The sequence below is a fragment of the Pangasianodon hypophthalmus genome, chromosome 26 (assembly GCF_027358585.1).
Source record: "Pangasianodon hypophthalmus isolate fPanHyp1 chromosome 26, fPanHyp1.pri, whole genome shotgun sequence".
NCBI lineage: Eukaryota > Metazoa > Chordata > Actinopteri > Siluriformes > Pangasiidae > Pangasianodon > Pangasianodon hypophthalmus.
Window position 1 is genome coordinate 16,268,454 of NC_069735.1, and position 15,172 is coordinate 16,283,625.

A 15,172-nucleotide genomic window follows, 5' to 3' on the forward strand; every position below is an offset into this window, starting at 1 on the left:
ACGTTTTCAGAAGGGATTTTGTGTTGTTCCTTACAGCTCCAGTTGTTTGAACAGCGGATATGGGAATTTTATAGCTATCGCCTGATTTCAGATTATTTTCTAATCTTCACCATGTTAAAGGATGTATTCTACTTCTCGCCTCATATTTATTTATTTAAGCCGTTTTTTCCATGCCAATGATTCTGAGGTGGTGGATTGATGCACTATGTAGTATGGTAGTAATAGTTGCTTTCGAGTCTACAGAGATGTATGTGTTGTAATAAACCTTGTGGTCTTACTGAGATGTTGATGAGAGTTATAAAGCCTGAGCCTTCATACTGTGACAATATTTAGATATGGTGTTCTTACTACTTTCCAAACACTTGGCATTAATTCCAGTGTTAACTCCAGGACACTGAATGCACCTAAGGATCCTCTACAGAGAACATCATCAGGCAAGCATTTTGCGTCTAAGAGAATTTCTGCAGCTGATTCCTGCCTTTTGACTCTCTTTTGTCTATCTCACCCTCCCCCACCCCACTGTTCCTCCATCTTTTCACTTCTGCCCCCTATTCTCGCTCGCCAGAAGCCCCGAAACAGCTGTCACACATGACCCATGTCCTTCACCCCCCTACTTTACCTCACCCAGCAGCCAAGAACAACTAAAGCCAGCAAATTATATGCACTTGTGTGTAAATGTGCACACTTCTGCATTGTTCTTGACCCTGACCTTACGCCAGAGCCTGCACTAAACACCTGCTTGTGTGTGTGTGTGAGAGAGAGACAGGCAGAGCATCCCGGCCCCCAGAGAAATGAGACAGCTCGCAAAGATTAGTACACCAAATGCTAACAAACGTGTGCAACAGAATTACATCACAGAAAGCAAATCTGGCCAAAAATATAAACTTAAACACTTTTTGCTATTTATTTTTACCACATGTTTGTCCAAAGATCTTGCTGAAACAACAACAACAACAACAACAACAACAATAATAATAATAATAATAATAATAGCCATTTCATTTTCTATACAACTATGAGCCATTTTTAGTATAAAACTAAAAGAAAGAAAGAAAGAAAGAAAATACAGCTTTGTGAATTAAGTCTCTTTATCAGCTCAGTATTTCATGGCCACAGCTAAAACGGAAAAGTTGACAGAGAAAAAGAAATCTAAAGTTTGCTTTTATTATTCATTTGCATCATAAAATGCAGTACACATGTTCCAACTCAGTGCTAATGAAGATGCAGTGCCTTGTCTCTTCTCTTCCATAGTGTTAGGCAAAATGTCTGACAAAATTCAAACGAAAACACCAAACTGATAAATCAGTAGCAAAATCCTAAACTGCAATTCAGGTTGAAAACCGAACACAGCAGGAACATTAGTGCCATCTGGTGATCTCTGACTTTTCATTTCACACCTTGACTTTTTAAATCTTTTTAAATTCACAAATGAATAAAACACCGTTTTAAAAAAATCACACAATCAGTTACACAGATAGACATTTTTGTGGTTAGCCATCAAAGGACTATAAAATGTGCAGCAGTGTAGTCATTAAATATAAAGACAATGAAGCTGTATGTAATTAAGATCATTTATTAGCACTCATTAAAAACTAAAAGGTAACTACATGTGAAGGAAAAAAGGTTTGTCCTTTTTTGGTTTGTTCTTCTGTAATAACCGTTAAATCTCTAAGTAAAACTATACAACAGTGCTTTCCTTTCTAAAACGATCTCAAGTACAACTTTAGGAAGTAAAGTCACCTTCAGAAAGCTACAACCATTAAAAAACTAAATAACCCTTGGACTCTGAAAATGCCAAATATATAAAGCTTAAGTTAATGTTTCAAAAATGGGGTTTTATTGTGTTTCCAACTGTATGTTGGTGTATTTATTTATTTATTTTAAAGTAAGCTGATATGCTGATGTACCTGATTCAGAGGAAAACTATTACAAAATATTCAGAACAACAACTTTTAACCTGACAACAGTAAGATAGTCACTGGAGAAAATAAATAAATAAATATATATGACTACAAGCATTACTCAAAAGATCCTTAGCTATATTAGCCAGCTGTGTTTCTCTGCAAAAAATAGAGGAGACATTAAACAACTGACATTTAAACACACAAAACAAATCTTCTGTATTGAATTGAACTGATTGGTAAATTTCATTATTATCAAATCACATAGACTTTGGGTTATTTTATTTTAATCTAAAAAAAAAAAAAGTCTACTTTGCATTAGAAAAATAAGGCCTCTATAGAGACCCTTCAATTCTATATCATTAAATAGCCTTAAAAAAAAAAAAAGGCACGAAAGCAAGTCTACAGGGGGTATTTACTTTTTCAGTAGTTGCCTTTCTAGGCTTAATATTTATGATCATCACTCGTACTTGATGAAAGCAGGCGTCAACAAACTGAAAGAAACTTAAAGGTTCAGTTAAAACCATTTTTATTAAACATTTCCATCATATTTAATTGAAAACATTATTTGAGAAAAAAGAAAAGAAAAAAAAAAAAGATTAACTAACAACCCAGAACCCCCCTCCCCAGCCTCCCCAACAATATAAGAGAAGTGATGTTTTCATTTGCTTACACATCCTCACCTTTCTTCATTTCACTCTCAATAGCATGGGAAAATCAATTCTTCCTTTCTAATAGACACTCATAAATATATATTTATATAAATACAGTTCACCTGGAGGCCCAGTCGCTGCGTGTGTGAGACGTGATTTCATACTGAGCATGTGAGTGGACAAACAAGTGTTGCATATTTCCATTTAATCATTAAATCAAAGAAGGGACTTTAACGTATCTTTAAACACGGCTTTATGGCTCTTCAGAAAAAAACTGGTTGTGTGTACAGTTAGTGAGGTTTACCAGTGAGGAATTAAATTAGTGAGTATTATTGTGTCTTCAAAAAAAGGGCAGATGCATCAGAACTTCTTCCAACGTGGCCAGTGCAGCTTGGTCTGGATTTAAAATGTGTACAGGTTACAGATCTGTGCATAAAACATGTTTTTTTTTTTTTTTTTACGTTTTTGTTTTGTTGGTGCGCTACAGCTGAGGCTTCCAACCGTAATCATAGCAACATGCTCAGTCCTGTACAGTGCCGTGGTCTATAAGCTGTGTTTCAATATTCTTTATAAAAAAAACACACCCTTTTCGACTCCCCATTGTAAGTTAAAAGTGCACAACAGCGCCCTCACACATCTTTCATCCTGTCTTGAATATCCTGTCTTGCTAACCACTTGGTGTTCAGCTAACTAATTGCCTTACTAGATCATCTGACTTCATGTGTTTTTTGTTTTTTTTTAATGCTATAAAAAATTTTTATAGCACTAGAATATTTTTGCTAAACACCCTGATCCGAAGTATTTGGAAAAATTTAGTCATAAAGTCAGTTTATTTTCCAGGTTTGTCACATAAAAGGAAATTGTCCTGCTGTGACCTAATTGAAAAAATGTCCATTGTTTGGCGTCTTAACCAATCATAACTGTTTCTGCCTCCAGGTTTGCTCTGATTGGCTGTTGGGAACCAGAGAAGATGTGATGGTTCATCTAAAATGGTCCATATAGTGAAAATCCACTGATGCACTGCTTATGGTTAGTGTCCAACTGATTACTCTACAGGGTACAGAATACCCATAATGCACTTTACCATTTATAGAGGTGAGAAAGTGAATGCATGCTAAAAGCGATAAATGTTCACAACGCAGCTACTGAGAAACTATTAACGATAATGAATGATCAGAAATAATGTAGGTTAAACGAATAAAATGTGAGCACTGGTGAACATTTCACTGATCACCCGTCTCTGTTTAGTCTTGTGAAGGTGCAGGGCGACTGCAGGATAATTTCACTACAGAGTTTATCTTTCTAACTCATTTAACACACCGTGTAATCACTACGGCCTTCCTGGGCTGGTGTGTTAAAAGACAGAAAACAAATCTCAGGGAGAAATGAGGTGAAACATCACAACAACTATGAGATGAGAAACATAATGAGGAAAGTGTGATTTAAACACTACATTCTGTTTGGGACAGAACCACTTCCACACCTCCTTCGCTTCACATCATTTACCTGGCTGTGAGGGGAAAAAAAAACAAAAAAAACAAAGTCGATCAGGTAAAAATGTTTAGTGTCTGACATTTACTTCTTTAGATTTGTACTGGAGCTACAGGCTAATGTAGCTAACAGCTAACAAGCTCCAGTGCAACACCAAATCATGTCCTGACTGATTAACTACATTTGTAAACAATACTGAAATCCATGCTATCGTGACTGTTAAAATTGAATCCAGGACGCATATCTGCAGCCTGCTTTCTGACTCCGGGGATCAAAACATGTTTTGGAAATGTGCATGAGTTTGGTGCATGAGGAAATGTTGATCATCCTTTAAATCTCTACATTTGTTCACTCTTTCATTCACACACACACTCCCACTGTCCTCTCCGCTGTGCGTCTGCTCTGGCGTATGGTGGTCGCTAACATCACTCTTCCTTTGTGCGTTGTGTGTTCGGGCAAGTTCAGGACTCAGCAGCAGCCTCCGCTGGACGCCTTCACCGGCTGGCTGTGGAACTTCACGTTTGATTTGTCGGCGCCGCCCGCGCTGGCGCCTGGTCCCATCTTCTTCTTAATCTCTGCCGCCATGGTCATGAAGGCCTGCTCCACGTTGGTGGAGTTCTTAGCGCTCGCCTCCAGGAACGGGATTCCCAGAGAGTCCGCAAACTCCTGAGATGCAGAGAGAAACAATTTGAATACCGTGTTACACTGCAATAGATCTTTGTTCTGTTGTGTTCTTTTACCACAGCGCTGCTGAATTCTCGTTTATGATCGATCAGATGGTGTTGATTAATTTTCTAAAACAGCAGCTTTGACATTAATGCAGCTGCAAATCACAGGTTTATATTAACGCGCTCGTTCTAATGTGTTATCGTTTCCATAGTAACAGTTTGCACAGGGATTTGTACGGTGGACGCTTCACATCATCTAAGATACATTTAAAACACATGCTGTTATTGAACAAAAATATGTATAATTGGTGAATATTTGGAAAAGTTTCCTGTAAGGAGACATTTTATTTAAAATTTATATGAGGAGTCTCCAGTGTTAGCTTTCTATAACCGTCAGAACTTGAGAAAGGAGTTTAGACTTTGCGGTTTCTCTGCAATATGACAAACTCTGTTTGTTGTCTTATTAACTTCAAGAGAGGGAAAAAAAAAGAGAGGCTGGTGAGGGAACAGCTGTTTATAGCTGCTAGAACACAAGTGATAACAGGAATTAACAGGTTTTTTGGACATTACATTTAACTACAAATGGACAAAAGTACAGATTCTCATTCTTTAATCAATATAAAATTGTGGTCATTGTCAAATTGCTGTGGTACAAGAGGAATAAAACACTTGGGAACATGCTGTTATAGGAAAATAATCAGCTTTGGGGTGGTAACAGTAACTGTGCTTCATCACACCACCCCAATACTGATTATTTTCCTAAAAAAGCACGACAGAGTTTGGGCCTAGTTTCTGGGAATTTAGCTAGTCAGGATGATTTCTGGCAGTTTCCTAGTGATAGACTGTTCTCATACAGTCAAACAACACTAGTCAATTAGCCAAAAGGTTTAGAAAAGAGGTGTTTTGTTCGACTAAAATTAGAACATGAGATTGTAAATATTATGAATATGTTGTTTGAGCTTGCGTTTCATCCTGTGGCTCCTCTTCTGTCTGCCACTGAGGGGAAGGCGTGGGTGTAATGTTCTTATTCTTGCCTTGGCTGTCGTGTAGTCCACTACTTTCTTGGTGGTCAGGTCACACTTGTTGCCCACAAGCAGTTTGTTGACGTTCTCGCTGGCATAGCGGTCGATCTCCTGCAGCCACTGCTTTACATTGTTGAATGACTCCTGAAGAAATTAAGTCAACAAGAAGGATCTCATACTCAGTACACAGTGCTATGACCTCACTTCCTGTCACTAGACTACAGTGTGTCTTCAACAAGATCCACAAATGGGTAAAAACTAAATTAGACTAAATTAGCAAAAACCAAGAGTTTTTTTTTTTTTTTAACTAGTTCTTTAACTAATTAGGTAAAAGTATCGATGCATGAAAATTAAAAAATTCTGCACTGAAATCAAAATACAGGACAAATTGTAAATGTTCTCAAATCATTTTAAATTACATAAATTCTGGAAACATTAAAAATTCATTAAAATGTTTCTGGGTGAAATTTAGTTCAAAACCTACAACACATTTTTTAAACCATCTTTTTAGACCATCGTTTCCAAGTCATGTCATTTTAACTATAACTTTAGCTTTATATAACTTTTTTTTAACATTGTTTTTTTAAAATAGGAAATTATCACTAAACTATAACTGTAACTGTCCACAAAATTGACATTTCTCAGTATGGTGGAACTTCTTTCATGTCATTACGGTAATCTTACTTGTACAGAGTCTTTTCCTAGTAATTTAGCATTAATAATATTTTGCTGAAAGTATTGGTTCATTTCTAGCTAGCTAAACTGTCCTCTGATGTCCATATTTCCCGGTTTCCTAGCAACAATGGCCTCACTCCTTTAACCACTCAAATTCACGTCTTTGTCCAAAAGTCAAAAGTCATATTTGAAAGCAACATATGTCCCAAACCACACATTTTTCATTTTTTTACTGGATGTCTGTTATTTGCTACACAAGTACATAAGTACACACCCACTGTCCTGCAAGAAGGTATGTAAACAGAGCAGGATTGTCTTGGTAACAGAGTTGCCATGGTGCCGGAAAGTTCCACCTACCTGATCTGTGACGTCATAGACCACGATGATGCCGTGGGCTCCTCTGTAGTAGCTGGAGGTGATGGTGCGAAACCTCTCCTGACCCGCCGTGTCCCACTGAGCAACACACAACCGCAGTTCAACATCACAACAAACTGGGCGTGTTTACATACATGCTAACAATTCACACATTATCTGATATTAGCAGTTATCGGATTATTCAAGTAGTCAAGCAAACAGGCAAACATAAGGGATACTGGATTAAAGACACCTGTACTGTAGTCCAATAATCCGAATGTTTTTAGTATTTCTACTCAAGTGCAAGCATAACCTGATAGAAAAGAGCTACACCAGAGGTACTAATCACCAGACTTAATTCAACACTACACCTACACACTGCCATTTTATTTTTCCCAAATAAATATTCTCCAGTAAAGCTGTGTTAATTTGCAGGTTATAGATCAACTGTAGAAGTGCAAACCTCATGTATTTAGAAATAAATATGATTCCTGACTCCATTATGTACAGCTGCCCTTATCACAACATCCCATTACTAAAATGCAGGTTAAAACGTTGATCATATTTTTGACATCTGGCTTTTTTTCAGTCATATTATTTTGCAATTGATATGAACAGGTTTGCTACGATGGCTTAGTCCTACAGTTGCTTTGATAGCTTTAGAACTGCGATTCCCATGAACAGTTTTGCACTCAAGTCTCCATCAGTGAACAGTTTGATAACTTCAACAAAACAGACTTCATGTGAAAACTGTAGTAAATTTCCTAATTACACAATTACGCTATTTGTCCGTGTAGTACACAGTTATAGAAGGGAATGATTTATAATCGCACTATCCGTGTCACCCAGATGAAGATGGGTTCCCTTTCGAGTCTGGTTCCTCTCAAGGTTTCTTCCTCATATCATCTCAGGGAGTTTTTCCTCACCACCATCACCTCTGGCTCGCTCATTAGTGATAAATTTATAAGTTTAAAACTTATATCCTGAATTTATATATTTCTGTAAAGCTGCTTCGTGACAATGTCCATCGTTAAAATCTCTATACAAATAAAAATTAATTGAATTGCATTTTTTTCCCCGAGTGGGGCCCAGGCACTCTTATAACCCACTATAGATAGTAATATTCTGGAAATCCTAAATAAGACAATATTATTTAACTAAGGACATTAGGCTCTTTTCTGAGCTACAGCTGTAGCCTCTCTGTATCTCCACTGCCCCCTGCTTCATTCCCCACTCAGGACACAAGACGTGGCAGTACTTACAATCTGTAGTTTGATGGTCTTGCCTTCCAGCTCTATTGTTCTGATTTTGAAGTCAACGCCGATCGTGCTGATGTAGCTTTCTGTATATGTGTCATCCTGAGCAGAGCAATCAGAACCAGAGAGGAAGAAGATGGTATAAGACTTTATGAATGGTCTACACAACCTCTATGAGCTGGCAGAATGGCAAATTGGCTTATAGTGCCCGATTTCTCAGAGACAGTCTCACTCTGAAAGCGTGTACGTGATGCACAGTTTTAAACTCACTGCAAATCGGAGGAGAAGGCAGGACTTCCCGACCCCAGAATCTCCAATCAGCAGCAGTTTGAACAGGTAGTCGCTGGAAAAGACACAAGTTGCATCACATAAAGCAAGTGTGACACAGAAGACTGAAGAAAACCCAACCTTCAGCCTCAAGCTTTGTTACTGAGAAACAAATCGACAATCAGCTTTGACACGTCTCCTGTGTGTGACATGGACAAGCCCTTAGATATCATCATCCAAACTGAACATACAGTTCAAAGTCAAAGCCTTGGTGGAACACACACACTGTGCTGGTTTATTGTCTTCCACTGGCCTGTGCATTACAGTGCTACGGAATGCTAATGGTTAGTCAGGGTGTATCTATGACTGGATGGTTACCCAACCGTTGACCTTTTCAAAATACAGATTATATATATATATATATATATATATATATTATTTCTGTCTATTACCTACTGGTTCTTTTTTATTTTTACATGATCAAGTTCTTTACTAAAGTGATTCTCATTCCTTTTTTGTCAAAAAATTTGAGACCCCTAAAAACATGATAAATACTGACAGTGTAAGAGATTTTACAGGTTTTACAAGAATGGTTATGGGATTTGAGCTTTTTATTTCCTTTTTTGTCTATATATATATATATATATATACATATATACATACTATATGGCCAAAAGTTTGTGGACACCTGACCACACCCATATGTGGTTCTTCCCCAAACTGTTGCCACAAAGCTGGAAGAACACAATTACATAGAATGTCTCTGTGTGCTGTAGCATTACAGTTTCCCTTCACTGGAACTAAGAGGCCCAAACCTGTTCCAGCATGACAATGCCCCTGTGCACAAAGCGAGCTCCATGAAGACATGGTGTGTGAAGGTTGGAGTGGAAGAACTCGAGTGTCCTGCACAGAGCCCTGACCTCAACCCCACTGAACACCTTTGGGATGAACTGGAACACCGACTGAACCCCAGACCTCCTCACCAACATCAGCGCCTGACCTCACTAATGCTCTTGTAGCTGAATGAACACAAATCCCCACAGCCACGCTCCAACATCTAGTGGAAAGACTTCGCAGAAAAGTGGAGTTTATTACAACAGCAAAGGGGAATAAATCTGAAATGGGATGTTCAAAAAGCACATATGAATGTGATGGTCAGGTGTCCATACCATGAAAATGTCAAACCACAAAGTCCTTACTTAGTACTTAAACTGGAATATTCTGGCACTTTTAGTTTTTCAAATAAATACTTTATTAAAATAAAAAGGCACTCTATTTTCAAGGACCAACCAAACGCCTTCACAAGATTCCTATTACTGTGGGTACACTTGGTCCTTACGAAAGTTTAAAAACTCTACACACACACACACACACACACACACAAAGTAGAAATAGGAAATTACAAAATTACTGATTTCACTACATGAAATCAGTGTGACTTGTATAAGAGACTGTAAATGAGTAACGACAAAGTGGACCAGTTGTATCATATGTATTGTTATGTCTTTGTATTTTACTGTATTTGTTTTTATTAATAATAACATTTTGTATTGTTGTGGTTATGGCATGGCACTTTGTTTTGCGAAAATAGTTTCCCCTAGAGGGACAAAAAAGATGAAGTTGAAATTGAAGTTAACATAATCATGTGTAAAAGTTATAAAACATTATTTATAAATGATCTTTGAAAAGGACAACATTATCTAGCTATAAAAATCCCAAACACAAACATCATGGATATGGCCTGAGAACACATCATGCTATTGTTATTATTATTATTATTATTATTATTATTATTAACAATATCGTTAATTTTACCAATAACTTAATTTCTAGGAACATGGAAAAACATTTTATGGACAAACTAACAGCCTCACAAAGTTTAACATTAACACTTAGCAGACATTTTATTAGGTCTAAAGAGGGTCACATCACCATGGCAACTCGGTTCACAAGTTCAACCACAGAGCTAGCTAGCAACGAAACTAGCATATGTTTGTGACTAAACTTCAATTTTAACGATTTTATTGTCCTTCAGTCTGCCTTTGCGAGCATGGCAGTAAACAGGATAAGTATATATACATCTTTATTAACCTATTTCTCACTTCAGCTGCTTTATATGTAATTCTTTCTTTCTTTTTTTTTTTTTTTACCTCAGCCGCTAGCTAACCGGCTAACGACGTGGCACGGACGGAAAAGTGATGAGGCAAGTGAAAGCCTTATCTTTAGCAGGTTTGGCAGAAACTGACATCAGAGATTATAAAGGCTCATAAATACTAACACATTTAATCAGATTAATCTCAAAACCACCATAACTAGCGATATTAATCGATTAAATACAGTAGCTAGTCAATTTTCTTCATACTTTCTTCACACACCTGCTACATATACACCTAACTTTAACAGTGAGCTATCCAGCTGCACCATGTCTAAGGAATTTAAAGTCAATTTACTGATTATAACAGCAAAATGATTTTATTAAGTTAATTTTATTTAGTTAGATAATTACCGACCAAGAATTTAACACAGGAATATGGTGAATTGAGGCTGTAAACAGGTGTCAACTTGTTCACATCATTTATTTTGTCTTATCTGTTTTTTAATTTATTTTTTCCTGAACCCCAATAATAGTTTTATTTAGCTATTTTTCTACTCTAGCAGCCTTGATCCACGTCAATTAATCCTTTATGGTCATTTTAACATTACATACATGTGCACTTCAGGTGGACTTCAACTCATAACACAACCAAAATTTGTGTTATGATTAATTTTAAAATTATAAGAGGTGAAAAATCTCACATAAAAGCAGTCAGAGGTGATAATTTTTTATAAAGTGGACCAGATGACAAAGCTAATTCACTCCATAAACAATACTTTTGAATCTAAACAGGTTCTTCTGTAACAGTATGGATGTGAAGTCTCTCATTACTCTAAACGGAATACAGTCAAATAAAGATACTGGTTAAAGATACAAACGACGAGAACTTCTAGACAACAACTTACTATTCAGGGTTCATGGCTGACACTTGGCCCAGAGAAACTCCCTTATTATCAGGCTTGGTTTGTGTCTTCTTTCTGCTCCGAAAAAAAAAAAAAAAAAAAAAAAAAAAGCTGCTGTGTTGTAATTTATTAGAAGGTTTTTGGTAAATGGTTGTCCAGGTTTTGAGCTTTGAAATGTTGAAGCAGAGATCCGGGTGCACTGGGTAAGTTGGCTAACAAAAATGGCAACCGGGTTGTGAAATCTCAACAACACGCCATGAGTCGTTCTTTTCAACAGCCATGTCAAAATAAGAGTTTCCCCAAATGAAAGGTCTGTTTTTGAGCTTTTTTCATCCGAGAGCAAATGAACTGAGTTCTATCCCTACTGAATATATGTGTGTGTGTATATATATAAAATGGTTTCCACAACAAATACCATTACAAACCATCAGCTAATCATTAAAACCTTTACCATTACTGGTCCTTAATGGTATCCACTAGACATAACATTCCACCAACAGAAGGCAACAAATTACCAGTAGAGACCCACAGGAACCATTACAGTTTCCATTAAAACCAATACAATCCCCAATATAACCATTAAAACCATTACCATTACTGGTCCTTAATGGTATCCACTAGACATGTTCCCAACAGAAGGCAACAAATTACCAATAGAGACCCACAGGAACCATTACAGTTTCCATTAAAACCAATACAATCCCCAATATAACCATTAAAACCATTACCATTACTGGTCCTTAATGGTATCCACTAGACATGTTCCCAATAGAAGGCAACAAATTACCAGTAGAGACCCACAGGGACCATTACAGTTTCCATTAAAACCAATACAATCCCCAATATAACCATTAAAACCATTACCATTACTGGTCCTTAATGGTATCCACTAGACATAACATTCCACCAACAGAAGGCAACAAATTACCAGTAGAGACCCACAGGAACCATTACAGTTTCCATTAAAACCAATACAATCCCCATTATAACCATTAATACTATTACAAATTCTATGAGGGTTTTTCCACCAGGGATGGCATCAAGTTCACAAACATCTTAAACTTTTTGCAGTTCTCAACCTATTTATTTATTTGTTGGTTTGTTTGTTTGTTTTACAGCTCACTGACTCCTAAAAATAAATTTAATTCCACACACCCCCTCAGTACAGATTTATTTCATGAACATACCCAACTATTCAAATAATAGGCTCTTGTTTAAATGTGTGCAAATATTTTGACTATTTATTGGAATCATTGAGCTTTTTATTGTTGAACTAAGTACGCCGTCTTGTTTTGGAGTTACTGAGGTTTGGATTAAACCAATTAAATTTAAGTGACCTGTAAAATAGGCTACTAAGTATAAGAATTCAATAATAATTATGATAACCTTGATAACAGTGAGTGGTAATGCCCACCAAAAAATAAGATGAAAGAATGAAAGAAAGAAAGACCCTACTATGAAAACTACTGCTCTGTGGAAATTGGAGTCCCTGGTCTCTTCTTAACATCTGTTTTTATTTTGTTTTTAGGAAAAAATATTGGCAATAGAATAGTTTCATCAATAGTTTAATCAATATTTATTATTTCTGTGAGGTTTATAGAGATGGAAGGACATATGAAATGCATTTTTAATACCTAAAGCTTATGCTCTTTACAACTGTGTCAACACTTACAGATTTGCTCAGCTTTTTAAAACGTTTAGTATTAGTTTATACAGTGTGAAAAGGATCAGATGTTATTCCTGAACTCAGACACATATTAATTCTGCCACTGTAGCTTCCGTTGTTTGTCCAACACTCAACCCCAATCCCAAACTGCTCCCTACTGGACACGTAGTGAACTACATAGGGTGTAGACACAATTATCTTATGTGTGCCTGTACAGGGTGCAGGGAAACTGAGGTGTCTTAATGAGTGTACAATTTAAAGAAATCTAATCATCAGTTGCATTAGTGGTGGATGATATAATATTTTACAACAGATTAGTGATATAAAATGGAATCATGGAGTCACACCATGTGCACCTTCATACCATTTCCACTAGAGGACGCCAGCAGAGTAATTTTTTGTGTGTATTTTGTGTAATATTCTACTCTGGATCCTCAAGGTTATTTCCTCAAGGTCATAAAAATTGATTTTAAATGTTGCTTATTATATTTCATATTATCAAATATACATACATGGTGATTTCTTTTTAAACTTTGAGAATCATTCATTCATTCATTCAGTTTACTTATTTGATTTCTTGTTTGTTTGTCCATTTCAACAACAACAACAACAACAACAACAAAACAAAGGTTTTACTTGGAAAATTAAAAGGTCAGTGGATTTATTTTTGAGAACAGAGGTTAAGGTTAGAGGTATGTTGCACTTCAGTTAATGCAGAAGTGGGACGTTAACATTGCATTTCCACATCAGCTGACCTCAGTTAATGTGTATGTAAGTTGTTTGATCCAAAGCAAATGCTACTGTAATTTCATTTAAAAGTAAAGAAGTGTTACTTTATGGTGTGAGCAGCCATACTGATATGCTGAACTTAGGGTTGAGTACACCATCCCAAGTAAGGGGCATGTTCTTTCTTTTGTCTAGTTGGAATTCGACGTTAAGTTTTGGATGAATGCACTATTAGAGTTGGGCAAGAATTGTGACTTACTTTCCCACAAATCATAAATGTGACGAGATATGACAAAAAAAACCAAACAAACAAACAAAAAAAACATGATTCTTGAAGACATTTCTATGTTACACAGTATGTATCACGATATATACAGTTCCCTCCAAAAGTATGGGAAAGGCAAGGCCACTTCTTTTGTTTTTTGCTTTTTGACTTTCGGATCTATCGTCTCCTATTCATCCTTTGATCTCAAAGCCAAATGTCTTCTGTGTATAGCAAAAACAAAACAATTGTCCTTGCCATTTCAATACTTTCAGAGGGGAGTGTAGTAGGAGATTTATTCTGTCAACAAAAGAAGACTTACATATAATTTGCTGTTATAAAATACGAAGTAGGCTACATATTAAGCATTTTAAAGGACATGAGATATTTTAACACGGCTCTTGCCTCAATGGTTAATGTATTTGTCTGGTCAAATAATAAAGCCTAAATATAATTTGCATATTTCAAAATAAGAAATTGACACTTCATGAATGAATGACGTAATTAAAGTACATTTAACAGGGTACCGCAACCAGAAAAATCACTGAAGTTAAATACACAATAAAGAAACATAAAAAGATCTTACAATGTACTGTATATATGTAGACAAGAGTAAAACACCACCACATGTTCCAATAATTGTCTTCTTTTACTTTGTCATAGTATTTTTAATTAATTTTATCATCATTTTATTTTAGTTTTCAGTGTTTTGCTGTACCCCAATTGTTTGAGATATTACCGAAGGTTTAGGCTATTAGTTATTTACTGCACTGTGATAGTTTTTCATATAAATCACCTTCACTGACCACTTTTCCTGGTTAGGGTGGTGATTAACCCATTGCATACTGCACTAACATGTGCAAAAGGCAGAAAAAGACTCTGGATGGGACACCAGTCTGTCCGGGGCATCTCACACACATTTGCAACTGGGGCAGTTTACTGCAGAAACTCAGAGCAAACTCAGACACGGGGAGAACATGCAAAACTCTGTACAGACAGTAACCTGAGCTCAGGATTGAACCTTGGACGCTGGAGCTGTGAGACAGCAACAATACGAAGCTGTGTCATATCTATGGAAAAAATCTTTTTTAGGTTTAATCACCATTCTTTTTGCCTAATTTCTTATGTGCATGGATGGGTTAATTTTATTATTACTCATTTTCTGATAATGGACTTAAGTAGTCCTTTATGAAACATGTGCACATTTCATGCTCTCAAACAATGACTCTGTATT

At 36.4% G+C, this 15,172-nt stretch overlaps 1 protein-coding gene across 1 annotated transcript; it reads right to left on the reverse strand.

Annotated features, from left to right (window-relative positions):
- Positions 1-2,953: 2,953 nt before the first annotated feature.
- Positions 2,954-11,527, reverse strand: rab1aa (RAB1A, member RAS oncogene family a). Its single transcript, XM_026931904.3, has 6 exons — positions 11,288-11,527; positions 8,291-8,363; positions 8,027-8,122; positions 6,768-6,863; positions 5,748-5,879; positions 2,954-4,711 (listed from the first exon to the last, which is right to left on the reverse strand). The coding sequence occupies exons 1-6, from the start codon at positions 11,299-11,301 to the stop codon at positions 4,514-4,516; spliced, it is 609 nt and encodes a 202-aa protein (XP_026787705.1). The 5' UTR covers positions 11,302-11,527; the 3' UTR covers positions 2,954-4,513.
- Positions 11,528-15,172: the final 3,645 nt, after the last annotated feature.

What these genes read in the sequence shown, in the direction of transcription:
- rab1aa (XM_026931904.3), bottom strand. An exon ending in GCCTTCTCCTCCGATTTGCA is followed by an intron (nt 8,123 to 8,290) that starts GTGAGTTTAAAA and finishes TGCTCTGCTCAG; the next exon opens with GATGACACATATACAGAAAG. An exon ending in TGGACTACACGACAGCCAAG is followed by an intron (nt 4,712 to 5,747) that starts GCAAGAATAAGA and finishes TCTGCATCTCAG; the next exon opens with GAGTTTGCGGACTCTCTGGG.